The following is a 19,589-nucleotide window of genomic DNA, read 5'->3' on the forward strand; positions in this document are numbered from 1 at the left end:
CACGATGTTCGTCATTTTTAGAGGAGGCTGAGCCTCCCTCGTTGTCTTAGAGCAATCGCCCATGCTGTGTACAAAGTGTCACATGATCTGTCACATGATATCTGTATAAAATCAACCTGTTTTGGAAGGACCCTGACTCTGCAACACTACTAAACAAGCAACATGAAAACCAAGGAGCCTCCAAACAGGTCAGAGACAAAGTTGTGGAGAAGTATAGATCAGGGTTGGGTTATAAAAAAAAATATCCCAAACTTTGAATATCCCGTGGAGCACCATTAAATCCATTATAGCAAAATGGAAAGAATATGGCACCACTACAAACCTGACAAGAGAAGGCCACCCACCAAAACTCACAGACCGGGCAAGGAGGGCATTAATCAGAGATGCAACAAAGACACCAAAGATAACACTGAAGGAGCTGCAAAGATCCACAGCGGAGATGGGAGTATCTGTCCATAGGACCACTTTAAGCCATACACTCCACAGAGCGGGGCTTTATGGAAGAGTGGCCAGAAAAAAGTAATTGCTTTAAACAAATCATGTTTGGAGTTTGCCCAACAGCATGTGGGAGACTCCCCAAACACATGGAAGAAGATTCTCTGGTCAAATGAGACAAAAATTGAACTTTTTGGTCATCATGGGGAAATGCCATGTGTGGCGCAAACCCAACACCCTGAGAACAGCATTCCTACAGTGAAGCATGGTGGTGGCAGCATCATGCTGTGGGGATATTTTTCATCTGCAGGGACAGGAAAGCTGGTCAGGACTGAAGGAAAGATGGATGGCACTAAATATAGAGCAATTCCGGAAGAAAACCTGTTTGAGTCGGCCAGAGGTTTGAGTCTCGGACGAAGGTTCACAGTCTAGCAGGACAATGACCCTAAACATACTGCTAAAGCTACACTGGAGTGGTTTAAAGAGAAACATTTAAATGTCTTGGAATGGCCTAATCAAAGCCCAGACCTCAATCCAATTGAGAATCTGTGGCATAACTTGAAGATTGCTGTAAACCAACGCAACCCATCTAACTTGAAGGAGTTGGAGCAGTTTTGCCTTGAGGAATTGGCAAAAATCCCAGTGGCTAGATGTGCTAAGCTAATAGAGACATACCCCAAGAGACTTGCAGCTGTAACTGCAGCAAAAGGTGGCTCTACAAAGTATTGACTTTAGGGGTGAATACCTATGCACACTCCAGATTTCTGGGTTTTTTCATCTTAATTATTGTTTGTGTCACAATAAAAAAACAATGTGCACCTTTAAAGTTGTAGGCATGTTGTGTAAATCAAATGGAGCTAACCCCCCGAAAAGTCCATTTTAATTCCAGCTTGTAATGCAACAAAACAGGACAAACACCAAGGGGGATGAATACTTTTGCAAGGCATTGTGTGTGTGTGTGTGTGTGTGTGTGTATGTATATGTACTGTATATATGTATGTATGTGTGTGTGTCAATTCAACCTCCTTAGGTACACACTACACACAGAACTGTCATCCTGACTGCATGACCGGGGGGTAACAGTGAAATGAGCGAGCACGGGGAACACATTTACCTAATTATTTAGCTCATTTGCTCATTGTTTTGTGTGAATGTTTGTTCATTTAATTAAAACACACTTGGAATAAAAAAAAATTGCCAAAAACGTAAAATAGTTTCATTAATTAATTACCACATTATATATGTAATGCTTCCAGATGATACTATATATTATCTTATTTTAAACACTTTATATTTCATTAGATTTTGGTTAAAAACAAATGCTATGTGACCTTATTGACTGGATTTAGCAACTACTAATGCCTTCAGCAACAACAGTACGATTGCCTTTAGCAACTACAAATGTCTATATCGAGGACGCGCATCGCAAAGACGCCCTTCGTCCTGTTGCTCTTTAGACTCCTTCTTACGAGTGAGTTTGGGAAAACCATGTACAGAGATGGGTTCATTGCTTAAAGGAACAGTCCACCGTATTTCCATAATGAAATATGCTCTTATCTGAATTGAGACGAGCTGCTCCGTACCTATCCGAGCTTTGCGCGACCTCCCAGTCAGTCAGACGCGCTGTCACTCCTGTTAGCAATGTAGCTAGACTCAGTATGGCCAACGGTATTTTTTGGGGCTGTAGTTAGATGCGACCAAACTCTTCCGCGTTTTTCCTGTTTACATAGGTTTATATGACCAGTGATATGAAACAAGTTCAGTTACACAAATTGAAACGTGGTGATTTTCTATGCTATGGAAAGTCCTCACTATAATGACAGGCATACTAACACCTTCTGCGCGCTTTGGCAGCGCATTGATATCTGAGCTCCGTATCAATGCGCTGCCGAAGCGCGCAGAAGGTGTTAGTACGCCTGTCATTATAGTGCGGACTTTCCATAGCATAGAAAATCACCACGTTTCAATTTGTGTAACTGAACTTGTTTCATGTCACTGGTCATATAAACCTATGTAAACAGGAAAAACGCGGAAGAGTTTGGTCGCATCTAACTACAGCCCCAAAAAATACCGTTGGCCATACTGAGTCTAGCTACATTGCTAACAGGAGTGACAGCGCGTCTGACTGACTGGGAGGTCGCGCAAAGCTCGGATAGGTACGGAGCAGCTCGTCTCAATTCAGATAAGAGCATATTTCATTATGGAAATACGGTGGACTGTTCCTTTAAGAGAGTCTCTCAAGTCTCTCTTTAGCTCTAAAGGGCAACGTTATCGGGAAACCCACCCAAGATTTGAGAATTCAAAATTGTTAATTCAGTTCATGTGTGTTGAAAATACAGATAAAGTCATGCTAACCAGACTGTAGCGGATCTTGGCTAGAGAGATAAGCTCCTGGTCCCCAGCTGTGCACATGTTGAGGCCAATAGGCAGCAGTTTCTTGTGGGCTGCCACAATTAAGGATGTCTGAATAGAGTACAGTTCTCTTTTTCTCTTCTTGCCTTTCCTCTCCTGGTCCTGACCTCCTGACTGGAACATATCACACAAACACAGCATGCTTTTTAGGGGATATTGTTACAGGGCTGGGCAGCACGGTGGTGTAGTGGTTAGCGCTGTCGCCGCACAGCAAGAAGGTCCGGGTTCGAGCCCCGTGGCCGACGAGGGCCTTTCTGTGCGGAGTTTGCATATTCTCTCCGTGTCCGCGTGGGTTTCCTCCGGGTGCTCCGGTTTCCCCCACAGTCCAAAGACATGCAGGTTAGGTTAACTGGTGACTCTAAATTGACCGTAGGTGTGAATGTGAGTGTGAATGGTTGTCTGTGTCTACGTGTCAGCCCTGTGATGACCTGGCGACTTGTCCAAGGTGTACCCCGCCTTTCGCCCGTAGTCAGCTGGGATAGGCTCCAGCTTGCCTGCGACCCTGTAGAACAGGATAAAGCAGCTAGAGATAATGAGATAATGAGATGAGATGAATGTTACAGGGCTCAGTTACTCAGTTTCACCTGCATTTTCCCTGGCATAAGGATGTAGACTTCATGTGGCATACTGTTCCGTTTGTTTATGGGATCATATTTAGATTTTATGTGGGTTTAATTGAAGAAAATGTAAGCTACATATATAGCCCACATGATATTTCGTATACATTTCTATCTTTTCATATTTACTCCAGCAAGAGTAAAAACACTCTTATTTAAATAAAATGGAGCTAATACTGCCTGACACATTTTACAAAAAATACGAAATGTGCCTTCACTTTTTAGTAGGCTTCAGGAGGTAATTCCTCTTCCCTTTAGCACTGACTAGTAGTTATTGCCCGTGAATCTAATTTCCTCTGAATGGCCCAGTGGAGAGTTGAGTGGACACATGTGATATATACAATATGTTTTCACTGTGTTCTGTCAAAATGATGTAAATCGCTCCCCGCGTCTTCTCAGTGACGTAGACTCGGCCCTAGCGGAAGTCTCCGGAGAGGAGCGCTGATTGCAAGGTCCCGTCAATCGAAACTCTTGGGCAAGTTGCGGAGGGGATTCCCACTGAGGCTGCGTGCAGTGGGTTAGTGTGAGCATGTAGCCTATGGGAAATGATAGTGTCTTGGATTATCAGAGTGTGTTAGCATGAGCACGTAGCCTATGGGAAATGAATAGTGTGTTGGATTAGCACTAAACCCATGTTTTGGAAAATCAAAAATATTGTCTTGGTGTCCCTCTGGGATGTCAGCAATCCATGTGCAAAATATGGAGTATGTGCGTCCAGCCATGTCGATTTGCATCGACAGAGAGACAGACAGCCTTCCTTTTGTAGCATAGATATTATATGTGATGATATAACATCAGCACATATAATATCAGTGCAAAAGGGAAGAGGAATTACTGATATTATATGTGATGATGGGGCGGCACGGTGGTGCAGTGGTTAGCACTGTTGCCTCACAGCTGACGGGGGCCTTTCTGCATGGAGTTTGCACGTTCTCCGTTTGTGGGTTTCCTCCGGGTGCTCCGGTTTCCCCCACAGTTCAAGAACATACAGGTTAAGTAAAAATACCCAGCCATTGGAGTTGTATAAGCCAGTGCATACTTAGTGCCGGTCCCAAGCCTGGATAGATTGTAGAGGGTTGCGTCAGGAAGGGCATCCAGTGTAAAACCTATGCCAAATCAAATATGTGGAACAGATCAGCTGTGGCGACCCTAACAGGAGCAGCCAGAAGAAAAAGAAGAAGATTATATGTGATGATAAATGGCTATTTATCGCAATTTTGTCCAAAGTGTACTCATCATGGAAACGCACACCGCTATAATGACGAAATCACAAATAACCATGCAGCCGTAAATTCTACAGAGGACATAAAATTTAAAAAGAAAGTTATATAGCTGTTTCTTATCATTGCTTTATGACTTTTTAATCTTATTAGAAACTAGCAGGTTACCTGGTGTTGCCCGGGTTTTGGAAAATTCTGGGTTGCCTCCAGACTTCCATGTCAAATTTGGTGAAGATCCGTTGCGAAATGGCGATGTTAACCCAAGACAAACAAAAATCCAAACATCCACCACCCAGGGCCCCACAGTGGACCCCCTGGGGCCCAAATATGGAATTTCTGAGTTCTGCCAAATTGTGGCTATCTCCTGTACCTATGTGGCAAGTTTAGTGAAGATCTGTCGAGAGTTTGTGTTGATAAATGTAACGTGAAAGGCATTGGGGGGGGGGGGGGTGGATGTTGTGCCCCCCAGGGACCTCCCTGGGGCCTGTACATGAATTTTGTTTATATCTGAAAAATTCCAGGTCATCCCCGGACCTACTTGCCAAATTTGGTGAAACTCCTTCGAGAAATGGCTTCGTTAGCTCAAGACAAGCAAACAAACAAACTTTGCCGCTTATTATATAGATACACGAGTTCACACACATATATACAAACCCGAATCCAAAAAAGTTGGGACAAAGTACAAATTGTAAATAAAAACAGAATGCAATAATTTACAAAGCTCAAAAACTGACATTGTATTCACAATAGAACATAGACAACATATCAAATGTCGAAAGTGAGACATTTTGAAATGTCATGCCAAATATTGGCTCATTTGAAATTTCATGACAGCAACACATCTCAAAAAAGTTGGGACAGGGGCAATAAAAGGCTGGAAAAGTTAAAGGTACAAAAAAGGAACAGCTGGAGGACCAAATTGCAACTCATTAGGTCAATTGGCAATAGGTCATTAACATGACTGGGTATAAAAAGAGCATCTTGGAGTGGCAGCGGCTCTCAGAAGTAAAGATGGGAAGAGGATCACCAATCCCCCTAATTCTGCGCCGACAAATAGTGGAGCAATATCAGAAAGGAGTTCGACAGTGTAAAATTGCAAAGAGTTTGAACATATCATCATCTACAGTGCATAATATCATCAAAAGATTCAGAGAATCTGGAAGAATCTCTGTGCGTAAGGGTCAAGGCTGGAAAACCATACTGGGTACCCGTGATCTTCGGGCCCTTAGATGGCACTGCATCACATACAGGCATGCTTCTGTATTGGAAATCACAAAATGGGCTCAGGAATATTTCCAGAGAACATTATCTGTGAACACAATTCACCGTGCCATCCGCCGTTGCCAGCTAAAACTCTATAGTTCAAAGAAGAAGCCGTATCTAAACATGATCCAGAAGCGCAGACGTCTTCTCTGGGCCAAGGCTCATTTAAGATGGACTGTGGCAAAGTGGAAAACTGTTCTGTGGTCAGACGAATCAAAATTTGAAGTTCATTATGGAAATCAGGGACGCCGTGTCATTCGGACTAAAGAGGAGAAGGACGACCCAAGTTGTTATCAGCGCTCAGTTCAGAAGCCTGCATCTCTGATGGTATGGGGTTGCATTAGTGCGTGTGGCATGGGCAGCTTACACATCTGGAAAGACACCATCAATGCTGAAAGGTATATCCAGGTTCTAGAGCAACATATGCTCCCATCCAGACGACGTCTGTTTCAGGGAAGACCTTGCATTTTCCAACATGACAATGCCAAACCACGTACTGCATCAATTACAGCATCATGGCTGCGTAGAAGAAGGGTCCGGGTACTGAACTGGCCAGCCTGCAGTCCAGATCTTTCACCCATAGAAAACATTTGGCGCATCATAAAACGGAAGATACGACAAAAAAGACCTAAGACAGTTGAGCAACTAGAATCCTACATTAGACAAGAATGGGTTAACATTCCTATCCCTAAACTTGAGCAACTTGTCTCCTCAGTCCCCAGACGTTTACAGACTGTTGTAAAGAGAAAAGGGGATGTCTCACAGTGGTAAACATGGCCTTGTCCCAACTTTTTTGAGATGTGTTGTTGTCATGAAATTTAAAAATCACCTAATTTTTCCTCTTTAAATGATACATTTTCTCAGTTTAAACATTTGATATGTCATCTATGTTCTATTCTGAATAAAATATGGAATTTTGAAACTTCCACATCATTGCATTCCGTTTTTATTTACAATTTGTACTTTGTCCCAACTTTTTTGGAATCGGGGTTGTAGAGAGAAAGAATGTGGTTGGAAATTCAGTTAGTACTGAAAAACCTTGATAATCTGGGAAAAAAGCATGGGTGTCAGAGGGTGTGTGGGAACCAGAGTCAACCACTGGAAGTGCACAGCTGTAAAATAATTCTGTGCAGTTGCATGAAGCAATGGGGAATAGGCTATATTTTAACTGAATTACCATTTCAGCTTGATCAGTATTGTTCTTAGGAAACTTTGACATAAAGAATGCACACAAATATTTATGGAATTTTTTCTTAAAGGCAAGTAAAAAGCTACATCAAGATAGTGGTAAGTTTCTGACGCCATCATGGTAGACATTAAACCAGAGCGTCAGCAACGCATTAGCTCACAAGGCCGTACCATGAGAAACCAGACTCGTTTATCATTAGCTAAGTTGTTCTTCATGAGAACAATTAGAACAATTTGATCTTCAAAATGGGCGGCATGGTGGTGTAGTGGTTAGTGCTGTCGCCTCACAGCAAGAAGGTCCGGGTTTGAGCCCCGGGGCCAGTGAGGGCCTTTCTGTGCGGAGTTTCCGTCCGCATGGGTTTCCTCCGGGTGCTCCGGTTTCCCCCAAAGACATGCAGGTTAGGTTAACTGGTGACTCTAAATTGACCGTAGGTGTGAATGTGAGTGTGAATGGTTGTCTGTGTCTATGTGTCAGCCCTGTGATGACCTGGCGACTTGTCCAGGGTGTACCCCGCCTTTCACCCGTAGTCAGCTGGGATAGGCTCCAGCTCGCCTGCGACCCTGTAGAACAGGATAAAGCGGCTAGAGATAATGAGATGAGATGAAAGATGATCTTCAAAACAAACAATCAGAATCAAAAACTCAGGGAGGAGTAGCTCAAAGTTTGTTAACCAGCCTGATTAGCAACTTCTTAATGAGAAATCACAAAACCATGGGGTAACTTTTGTGCTGACTGATTAGATCTTCCAAACAAAATGATCAGAATCACAATCCATTGATTTGTTGTTATCTTCTCACCTTTGACATCTTGGTCTTGCTGTCTCCAGTGAGGAAGGCAAGATTGTTGATTTCGTTTTGCACCACAAAGTTTTGCTCTTCCCTTTTGAAATTCTGTTTGTAAAAAGCAAGAAGTGTTGTGAAAATTTGCAAATCTCACACACACACAAAAAAAATCTATCAGATCTCATATTATGATCTTACATGAGATTTACACCAGAGTATGAAAATCTCTGACACCATTTTGAAGAGTTCTGTTGAATCTGCATTCGGTGTCTTCAGCCATTTGGACCTGGGGAGAGGAGAACATTTATGACACTGTCTCCAAATGGGGCTTACTCATCTTCCTCTTTGAAAAAAAATATGATGGGTGTAGGTATTAGTATTCACCGCTTCTGAATACTGATTTGATAAAACTCATTAGGAAAATATGAACAAGCACACTGAAAGCGTTAGCTCATAAGGAGCTCTAGCTTGAATTTTTAGTTTGTGGGATTTGTGTTTGGTTTGGTGATTATAGTGATTAGTTAGTGAAGAGTGATAACACCTGTTGTTATCCACGTAGCGGATGAGCATGGGGTAAAAAGCGTACAGGTCCCTGCAGAGGACAGCAAACTCATCCAGGATCTGCAGCTCGGCCTCTTGGGTGTCAGCCTTGCTTTCAGCCCTTATCATCTCCTCCTCAGCCACAACCTTCACTGTCTTTTTCTTCAGCTTCTCCAGGGTGGGGAGGAAGTGAGTTCGTAAAAGGTCTGCTCCTGCCTTGCTAATGATTGGCTGCGTGTATACTGCATGGAAACAGAATTTGACAATTCCGTTTTTTTTTTTTACAAAACCTGTTCCTGAACATTCTAGCATTATGAAACTTAAACAGCATTATTAAAATTCAAAATGTTCACATATGTAGTTTCATGTGAGGCAAATACTGTGTATATGCATCTGATAACAGCAAAATGTGAGCGTAGTGAAGTAAATTAAAGCTAGACGGCTTTTCGATTTCATAAAATCGGTGAAATTTAGTTCCTGGTCATTGTGATATATGTTTATCTCTGTAAGATCTCACAAAATATCAGGGCATTCTGTGGCTGGGAAGTTATTTAATTTGAGGGGATTCCCAAGCAAATAACGTGCATGAAATCGCTCGCTTTGCGCAGTCAAGCAGACAGAGGAAGTCCGTGTGCGCATGCGCAGGTTTACCTTTGAGCGTGCACTGACATTTACATCATTCTGTCGCTAAACGAACAGCTGATCACACCGAGGTGCTCGCTGACCACCGATATTTATTAGTTTGGTCCTGCGTTTCCTTTCCTTCGTATATAACATAACGTCTTTTCTTTTCGCTTTCCGTTACTGTAGTCGGTCTTTCATGTGACATTCTCACACTCATGTCCTCCATTTTTCTCTCCTGTTTCAAATTTTTATCCTACAATGCCTTGTGTGAATGGGGAAAGCCCACTACGTGATGCATGATGTAGTATCTTGAATTGGGTCATGGTGAAGCAGGAAAAAATAGTGGAGAATTTTGGGCCACGTGGCTCTAAATTCATTAATTTTTCTATTTAAAAAAACAAAAAATGAATAAAATTGGAAGTCTGTGATTCGAATTCAATAGCTTTTGGTCCACTAAACAAAAATACAGTGGTGCATGAAAGTTTGTGAACCCTTTAGAATTTTCTATCTTTCTGCATAAATGTGGCCTAAAACATCATCAGATTTTCACACAAGTCCTAAAAGTAGGTAAAGAGAACCCAGTTAAACAAATGAGACAAAAATATTATACTTGGTCATTTATTTATTGAGGAAAATGATCCAATATTGCATATCTGTGAGTGGCAAAAGTATGTGAACCTTTGCTTTCAGTATCTGGTGTGACCCCCTTGTGCAGCAATAACTGTAACTAAATGTTTCCGGTAACTGTTGATCAGTCCTGCACACCGGCTTGGAGGAATTTTTGCCCATTCCTCCGTACAGAACAGCTTCAACTCTGGGATGTTGTTGGGTTTCCTCACATGAACTGCTCGCTTCAGGTCCTTCCACAACATTTCCATTGGATTAAGGTCAGGACTTTGACTTGGCCATTCCAAAACATTCACTTTATTCTTCTTTAACCATTCTTTGGTAGAACGACTTGTGTGTTTAGGGTCGTTGTCTTGCTGCATGACCCACCTTCTCTTGAGATTTCAGTTCATAGACAGATGTCCTGACATTTTCCTTTAGAATTCACTGGTATGATTCAGAATTCATTGTTCCATCAATGATGGCAAGCTATCCTGGCCCAGATGCAGCAAAACAGGCCCAAACCATGATACTACCACCACCATGTTTCACAGATGGGATAAGGTTCTTATGCTGGAATGCAGTGTTTTCCTTTCTCCAAACATAATGCTTCTCATTTAAACCAAAAAGTTCTATTTTGGTCTCATCTGTCCACAAACCATTTTTCCAATAGCCTTCTGGCTTGTCCACGTGATCTTTAGCAAACTGCAGATGAGCAGCAATGTTCTTTTTGGAGAGAAAAAAGAACAACCTTGCAACCCTGCCATGTACACCATTGTTGTTTAGTGTTCTCCTGATGGTGGAGTCATGAATGTTAACATTAGCCAATGTGAGAGAGGCCTTCAGTTGCTTAAATGTTACTTTGGGGTCCTTTGTGACCTCGCCGACTATTACACGCCTTGCTCTTGGAGTGATCTTTGTTGGTCGACCAGTCCTGGGGAGGGTAACAATGGTCTTGAATTTCCTCCATTTGTACACAATCTGTCTGACTGTGGATTGGTGGAGTCCAAACTCTTTAGAGATGGTTTTGTAACCTTTTCCAGCCTGATGAGCATCAACAACGCTTTTTCTGAGGTCCTCAGAAATCTCCTTTGTTCATGCCATGATACACTTCCACAAACGTGTTGTGAAGATCAGACTTTGATAGATCCCTGTTCTTTAAATAAAACAGGGTGCCCACTCACACCTGATTGTCATCCCATTGATTGAAAACACCTGACGCTAATTTCACCTTCAAATTAACTGCTAATCCAAGGGGTTCACATACTTTTGCCACTCACAGATATGTAATATTGGATCATTTTCCTCAATAAATAAATGACTAAGTATAATATTTTGTCTCATTTGTTTAACTGGGTTCTCTTTATCTACTTTTAGGACTTGTGCAAAAATCTGATGATGTTTTGGGTCATATTTATGCAGAAATATAGAAAATTCGAAAGGGTTCACAAACGTTCAAGCACCACTGTAACTGGATGTCAGGGAAAATTATTTTTAGGACCTAAACGTGAAAAATCTGAAAGGCAGACTATCTTTAAGTACTTAGGAAAAACAGACATATTAAAAAACATGTTTTAATAACTTTTCCATGATAATACTGTTAATATATTGACACCAACTATATAGTGCCAACATTGTTGGTGCTCATGAAAGAGTAAACCCAGTAAGACCTGGAGTCACTGATCCTGAAATCCTTATTACCTAGATATGCATAAATTGCCTTCAAGTCAGATTTTCATAAGCAGCGCTTCAATAAATATGTTCTCCCTATCATTGCCTTGGGAAAGAGCCAGTATGGTCACTATACTAACCATTAAGCTAATTAATATATAATAATTTTAGACAAAAAAGATTTTTGCTGGGGCAGCATGGTCGCACATAGTGGTGGTTAGCATTGTTGCCTCACTGCAAGAAGGTTCTGGGTTCAGATGTTGCGGCCGATTGGGGCCTTTCTATATGGAGTCTGCATGTTCTTCCTGTGCCTGTGTGGGTTTCCTCTGGGTGCTGTGGTTTCCTCCAACAGTCCAAAGAAATGCAGGTTAGGTCAACTCTAAATTGCCTGTGTGTGTGAGTGTCAATGGCTGACTCTCTGTGTTAGCCCTGTAATAGAGGACTTGCAACCACATGATCAAAATGCGCTACGTCATGAGCGTCTGCCATGATGGTGGATATACAAAGCAACTAGGATGGCAGCCACTGAAAGCGTGTCTGTAAACAATGCAGACTTTTCTGAAGATAAGATGCTTCTACCGACCATCGAGTACGAATACAGGTCATTTCGTCCAATAGTTTAAGACATTTCGTCCAAAGCATTTTTCATACACATTATCAATTATTTTATATTTCAGGTATTTGGTTGTTTGAAAAAAGGAGGAATTCTCAATGGAATTTGACCGAAGCGAAACACATTTTTGTGAAGGCAAGGCAAGGCAAGGCAAGTTTATTTATATAGCACATTTCATACACAATGGCAGTTCAATGTGCTTTACAGAAGTAAAAACAAAACAGTAAACAATAGAGAAATAAAATTACATAAAATAATTTTCTTTATTCTAAAATAATTAATTAAAAGAATTAAAAGAAAATAATAAGAATTAAACAATAGTAGAAATAAAATATTAAAATGCCAAAAAGAAAAAGGAGAAAGAGAAAGAGAGAAAAAAAAACCGAGCAGAATAAAATAGAATAAAGTTAAAATAAATTTAAAACATGCAGAGAAAAAGATTATAAAAAATGTAAAATATTAATTATTTAACAGAAAGCATCTGAAAACAGCTTGGTCTTTAACCTAGATTTGAAGCTGCCAACAGCAGGAGCATTTTTAATGTCCTCTGGCAGTTGGTTCCATAGCTGTACTGCATAGTAGCTAAAAGCTGCTTCACCACACTTTGTTTTAACAACTGGTTTTAATAGTAAATTTTTCTGTTGCGATCTGGTAGACCTGATTGGGTTAGGCCGCTGCAACATATCAGAGAGGTAATTGGGCCCTGTAGCATTTAGAGATTTGTACACCAGCAGCAATGCTTTAAAGTCAATTCTGTAGCTTACTGGAAGCCAGTGAAGGGACCTTAGAATTGGAGTAATGTGCTCTGTTCTTTTTGTTCGTGTGAGAACCCTCGCCGCTGCATTTTGAACCAGCTGAAGTCGTTTAATGGTCTTTTTTGGCAGGCCTGTGAAAAGGCCATTGCAGTAATCAACCCTACTAGAGATGAAGGCATGTATTAGTTTTTCCAGATCATTTTTTGACATAAGTCCTCTTAGTTTGGAAATGTTTTTTAGGTGATAAAATGCCGTTTTAGTGATTGCTTTCATGTGACTGTCAAAGTTTAGCTCGCTGTCAATGAAAACACCAAGATTTTTAACCATTTCTTTAGTTTTAATCCCTTTTGTGTCAAGAATAGTGGTAATCCTGAGTCTTTCATCTTTTTTTCCAAATAGAATTATTTCTGTTTTATCTGTGTTCAGCTGAAGAAAATTTTGTGACATCCAGCTATTGATTTGATCGATACACTGGTAGAGACATTCAAGGGGGGCATAATCATTTGGTGATAGAGCAAAATAAATTTGGGTATCATCTGCATAGCAGTGATACAGAATTGAATTTTTATTGATAATTTGCCCAAGTGGGAGCATATAAAGGTTGAAAAGTAATGGTCCAAGAATCGACCCCTGGGGGACACCACAGGTCAAGGGCATTGACGTTGAGGAACAATTTCCCAGGGTAACAAAGAAGCTTCTATCTTTTAAGTATGATTTTAACCAATTGATAACTTTACCAGTCAATCCAACCCAGTGTTCAAGTCGATATAGCAGTATGTTGTGATCAACAGTATCAAAAGCTGCACTGAGGTCCAGTAATACCAGGACCGATGTTTTGCCTGCATCAGTATTAAGACGTATGTCATTTATAACTTTAATCAGCGCTGTTTCAGTGCTATGATTGGCACGAAATCCTGACTGAAAATTATCAAAACGGCTGTTTGATATCAAGAAGGCAGTTTATTGATTGAAGACAATTTTTTCCAGGATTTTCCCGATAAATGGTAGATTTGATATTGGCCTGTAATTATTTAACACTGAAGGATCCAGATTATTTTTTTTAAGAAGGGGCTTTACAACAGCTTTTTTTAGGGACACAGGAACAACACCAGTCTCCAAGGATGTATTTATGATTTGAAGCACATCTGTAATTATAAGATGAAGAACAGACTTAAAAAAGTTGGTGGGCAGAATGTCCAGTTCAGATGTTGAGGAACTGAGATTTTGTACAGTTTTTTCAAGAGTCTCATAATCAACTAAACAAAATTCTGACATTGTGTTAAAGTTATCTATCTGTGTCATTGGTGATTGCAGTTTTTCAATTTTTTGCAACTGAGATATATTATGAGAAATATTCTGCCGTATTTTATCAATTTTACCTTTGAAGAAGGATGCAAACTCATTGCATTTATTAACTGAGAGAAGTTCAGGTGCTAATTGTGGTGGGGGATTAGTTAGCTTCTCTACTGTTGAAAATAGCACACGGGCATTGTTCATATTCCTGCTGATGATATTGGAGAAGAAAGACTGTCTTGCTTTACGAATTTCATAATTATAATTACAAAGCATCTCTTTATGGATTTGATAATGGATGTGAAGTTTAGATTTGCGCCATTTTCTTTCAGTCTTTCTACATTCTCTCTTTAGCAGTTTAACAGCCGGGTACTGCTTCCATGGTGCTTTCTGCTTATCATTGATTCTTTTGATTTTGAATGGAGCAATATCATCCATAATTTGGGTCATATTTAAATTAAAAAATTCCAGTAAATCATCTACAGAGTCTGACATTTTGGTTGAGTTCTGAGAGAGAGCTTGCTTAAAAAGAGCACGTGTTGTCGTTTATGACTCTCCTGCCTATAGTCGTTGAGCTATTCTGAATGTGAGGAGACATAGAAACTTCAAAGAAAACACAGAAATGGTCAGATAAGGCCAGGTCAACAACAGTATAAGAAACAGTAAGACCCTTTGTGATGACGAGGTCAAGAGTATGACCACGAGAGTGGGTCGGTCCCTGTACATGTTGTACCAGGTTAAAGTTATCAATAATTGCAAATAGTTCTTTGGCATAAATGTTATCAGTATTATCTACATGTAAGTTAAAATCCCCAGATATAATAAGACAATCAAACTCTAAGCAAATGACTGATAACAATTCACCAAACTCTTCAAGAAAGACTTTGGCTGAATGTCTCGGAGGCCTGTAAATAGTTAATAATAATATGTTAGGAGAGCATGTAACAAGTGCACATAAGTGTTCAAAGGACATAAAATCACCAAGTGAGGATTGTTTACATTGAAAAGAGACTTTGAAAATATTTGCGATCCCTCCACCTTTCCCTTGTCGGGTAACATTCAAAAAATTAAAATTTGGGGGAGCTGCTTCGATAAGGGTGGTAGCACTATTTGCTTGATCCAGCCAGGTTTCAGTTAGAAGCAAAAAATCAAGATTGTGTTTACAAATAAGATCATTAATTAAAAATGACTTGTTTAAAAGTGATCTAATGTTCAGAAGGGCTAGTTTTACAGTAATATTTGGTTGTGCACTCTGATGCTGTTTTAAAACAGGAAGGAGATTAGATTGGTTCACCCCCAGGGTTAAATGTGCTCTATGTTTTCTGTTTCTTATCAACACAGGAATAGTGTCAACATCGGATCCCTGCTTTTTTCTACATCCATTTGCAGGGACCCAGAGTACATCAAACAAGACTTTCTAAATGTTCCATTTGGTTTGAGGGTGAAAGGACTGGAGATGACATGTATCTTTTGGATGGTGAAAAAGATTTGTAGCCAGCTGAAAGTCCTGGACGAACACAATTTTGATGAACTGGGTACACTGCTTGTCGCGACAAATTTGGACTAGAAAAAGAGAGCGTAGCCATAGGAAGCAGTTTTTTCATGCTATTTGGGAAATCCATCCGAGGAGAAGTGGAGTCGTCTGTCTTTGAATGTTGGGAGGCCTGCAAGTCAGATGTTTGTGTGTCCTTGATGACGACTTGCAAAGATGATTGTTTAGGCTTTGTAACTATGTCAGTCTGCGACATCTTATCAACTGTTTTCCTCGGTGCTGGCTGAGAAAAGATTGCAAGTTTGTAGTGGTCTGCTAAGACTTTGGCTCCAATCCAGCTGAGTTCAGTGCTATTTGGCTTGTAGAATTCTTTGCGATTCCAAAAAAGATTAAAATTGTCTATGAAATTCATACCAAATGAAGAACAAGTTTTTCCAAGCCAGGTGTTAAGACTGAAGAGTCGAGAAAAAGCAAAACTTCCTCTCGCTGGGAGTGGGCCACTGATAAAAGATTGAATTCCAGTCTTGTAGAGCTCAGAAAAAAGTTTTCTGAAATCATCTTGGACAAACAGCTGTTCTCTGAAAACATCGTTTGCTCCCACATGTACAACGATACGCTTAATCGTTTTATGCTCGGACATGAGTTTCAAAATGCTGTCTTTGGTGTCAGAGATGGATGCATTTGGAAGACAACAAATAATCATCTCATAACCTTTTAATTGTCTTACAGTGGAATCACCAAGAACAAGGGTTGTGGGATCAGGTGGTGTTACGAGCTGCTTTTTGCCTCTTCTCACAGCTCTTCGATCTTGGTGCGATCTCTTTTTACTATGTGTTTGTCCACTTGACAAATCCTCTTCCACATCCCTGAGGCATTCAAATTTGTTCTGAAGCTTTATGGGCTGTGGATTTTCCATAGGATTGTAGATCCTATTGTAATTTGTAGAACGAGCTGGTGTTGAAGTAATTACTCTTCTGTTTTTGTTTTTAGGCTTAGCACCCATCATTTGCCAGTTTTCAGTACTCACATTTTGTACAGGTTGAGTTTTGAATTCTTCCACTTGGTCTGTAATGTCCTCAGTCTGTCGGAGCGCAATCTCTGCATTCTCAGCCACTGTTTCTGTACTCCTTTCCTGAGATATCACTTTTAATTCGTCCGTTTTTGGCAAAGCATTAATCTTTGATTCCAGAATAGAAATCCTCTGTTCTAATTCCATGCATTTTCTGCAGGATTTTTTGCTTCCTGGCATTTAAAAAAAAAAAAAAAAAAGTGGAAATTAAAATTAAATTTAAAAGCTTATAAAGATGAAGAAAAGAGAAGAGAAAAAAAAGTGGAAATTCAATGAGAAAGTAAAGTATAGAAATAAAGATTAAGAAAGCAGGAGCAAAGCAAAGAAGCGTCCTACTCGCTTGAGTAGGAGGAGCCAGATGAGTGCCATCGTACGTGCACTTCGACACTAAAGAGCATACTAAGCGGGGTAACCACTTTGGCCCTTGCCACTTGCTGACCCTGGAATGAGTTCACACCCTTGTCATTGCAGGCTGCTCGCTTGCATGTCTATGTTTCCGGCTGGATCATATTAAATCTTCAGGTGCGGAGCAGCGATCTCGCAGGGGGTTCGTTCACGAATCCCGGGCCGAGGCGCGATCCTACCAACTCGAGACAGTGTTCTTTCAAAGGGGGGGCTTAGAGGGAGGTGCCTGTAAAACTTGGCTTCGCTGTGAGCTCTGTTGCCCAAGTTATTAATTTTTAAAGCCAGCTGGATCATGTTAAATCTTTAGGCGTGGAGCAGCGCTCATGGGGTTTTTGTTCGCGAACACCAGAATACCTGAAATATAAAATAATTGATAGTCTGTCTGAAAAAGGCTTTGGACGAAATGTCTTAACTATTGGACGAAATGGTCATTGGATGAAATGTCCTGATCCCCTCGTCTCCTCTCTGTACTAAGCCTCAGAGTTTCCTCGCCCTCGAACGGAATTCTAAAAAATCGGAATGCATCACGGTCACAAGTACTGTTGTGACCACAACCAACACAAAGATATGGCATAGCTAAAAGAACGCTTAAAGCAGTAGAAAAACAAAGAGAGTTGTGCACACATGACTGTTTTGTACGGAATGTTGCTTGACTCCGCATTTGTATATCCACCAACATGGCCGACATCCGGGTTTCTATTTTGCTTTGATGTCACTTGCAAGTCAAGTGATCTGCTGAGGGTGAACCCCACCTCTCACCCAAAGTCAGCTGGGATTGGCTCCAGCTTCCCCGTGACCCTGACTTATAAGAGGTATCGATGATGGATGGATGGTAGCCTGGGAAATCCCATGCTGCTTTGCACAATCGTTCCGATCTGAAAAGACAGCATGGAAACTATGGTCTAAGGCTCGCCTGAGTTAGGGAGCCAATCAGAGAGTGGGGAGGGGTGGAAAGACGGTGACGCGTACTACTCGACAAACGGAAGCTTGTAGTTTATTTGGAACTGTTTACGGATCACATTTAACATGGCGGCGAGCGATACGAACCAAACTTTCGATCAAGCTTTAGACACTGTTCTGAATAGTTTAGAGCAGGGGTCACCAAACTTTTTTCTCTGGGGGCCACATTGTCGTTCCTGACTGTGATGGGGGCCGGGGTCGGGTCAGCTATATCACATAGAATCGTATGACCCAGACAAATATGACCACCAGCAGGCCTCATTGTGTAGTAGAGATTACTAGCCTGGTACGGCCATCCCCACTACTATATCCATACTACTATATCAACACTTGATTCCTGGCACATATTTGTTTATCTTTACTAGTGGTTTGCAAAAGTAGTAATCAAGTCTTCACACTTTGTTTTAATTTGAAATACCACTGATATTCCATTTATTTATTTTCTAATACAAATAATATCAAAGCTGTCAAGGTAAGAAACATCTGCCTATTTGAGGTGATTGACACTGGCAAAGGTGAGTGGAAAATTATAAATTGTAGGTAGGCCTGTTGATATTATTAATAATATAAATAATAATTGTATGCAGCACTTAATAAAGGTCAAATAAATAGGCCTATAAAATAAATACATTTTAAAAAACAGTGAAATTATAATAATATGAGCAATAGATCAATAGATCACAGCAGTTGTGCTGTGTCCTGCACGTCATTGCTCTCATCCATGGCCAAAGCAAAAAACTCGAATTCTGACGCTTTCTCATTCAGCTGGTCATACACGTTGTCCCCCAAATCTTCGGTTCGCCTGGTCATAGCAGGTGCGGAGAGACTCCCCGCGTTGAGCGCATCCTTCTTGTTGGGACACGCCTCCTCGGCCACGGCAAGCATGCATACTTTAACAAAGTCCCCATCAGTAAACGGCTTTCCATGGGTAGCTAGTAGGTGAGCTACCTTATAGCTAGCTCGGACAGCAGCCTGGTTGATCTGGGTTTGGCGAAGGAATACATTCTGTTGTGCAGCCAGTCCGCATTTCATCCTCCGAATCCTGTCTTCTCTTGTTTGCCCTCGCAAACTAGCATACTCTTTGTGTTGGGTTTCGTAGTGACGACGCAGATTATATTCTTTGAAAACCAGCACACTTTCTTTACATACAAGATAAACTGCACGGTCCTTACACTGAACGAAAAAATAATCGGTGGTCCACTGTTCTTTAAAAACTCTGCACTCTCTGTCAGCTTTTCCCTGACCGCTCGCCATTTTGCTGTCCTGAACACTGACAGTTCTCTGCGCGTGCGCTGCCTGTCACTGCTTGATCGCGAGCATATGACGAAAATTCGGAAAATATGAATAGTTCATTTTATAACTAAATATCAATTTTAATTGATAAAATCAACAAAATACAAGATGCAGACATGTTATTATTTGCCAAAAAGCAATTTAAAAAAATAGGCCATGACCACTTTTGGGGATTGCCTCATAGGGCCGGTTCAAGTGATGGGGGGCAGAGGGGCTGGGGGACCGGTCAAAGGGGGGTGGCGGGCCGGATCTGGCCCGCGGGCCATAGTTTGGTGACCCCTGGTTTAGAGCGAAAGTTTGTTTTAAAAAAAGAACAGCGTTTGGCGTTACAGTCTTTCTTCGCCTCTTCG

General features: G+C 41.0%; 1 protein-coding gene across 1 annotated transcript in view; it reads right to left on the reverse strand.

Annotated features, from left to right (window-relative positions):
* Window positions 1–19,589, reverse strand: part of ryr3 (ryanodine receptor 3) — a 296,068-nt gene that overhangs the window by 83,323 nt on the left and 193,156 nt on the right. Inside the window, exons 68-71 of the mRNA XM_060915728.1 lie at window positions 8,460–8,700; window positions 8,117–8,204; window positions 7,934–8,026; window positions 2,791–2,961 (exon numbers count right to left, since the gene is read on the reverse strand). Of these exons, the coding sequence (XP_060771711.1) occupies window positions 2,791–2,961; window positions 7,934–8,026; window positions 8,117–8,204; window positions 8,460–8,700 (593 nt within the window). The remainder of the gene's footprint in view (window positions 1–2,790; window positions 2,962–7,933; window positions 8,027–8,116; window positions 8,205–8,459; window positions 8,701–19,589) is intronic.

Source organism: Neoarius graeffei, chromosome 3, assembly GCF_027579695.1.
Source record: "Neoarius graeffei isolate fNeoGra1 chromosome 3, fNeoGra1.pri, whole genome shotgun sequence".
Taxonomy (NCBI): Eukaryota; Metazoa; Chordata; class Actinopteri; order Siluriformes; family Ariidae; genus Neoarius; species Neoarius graeffei.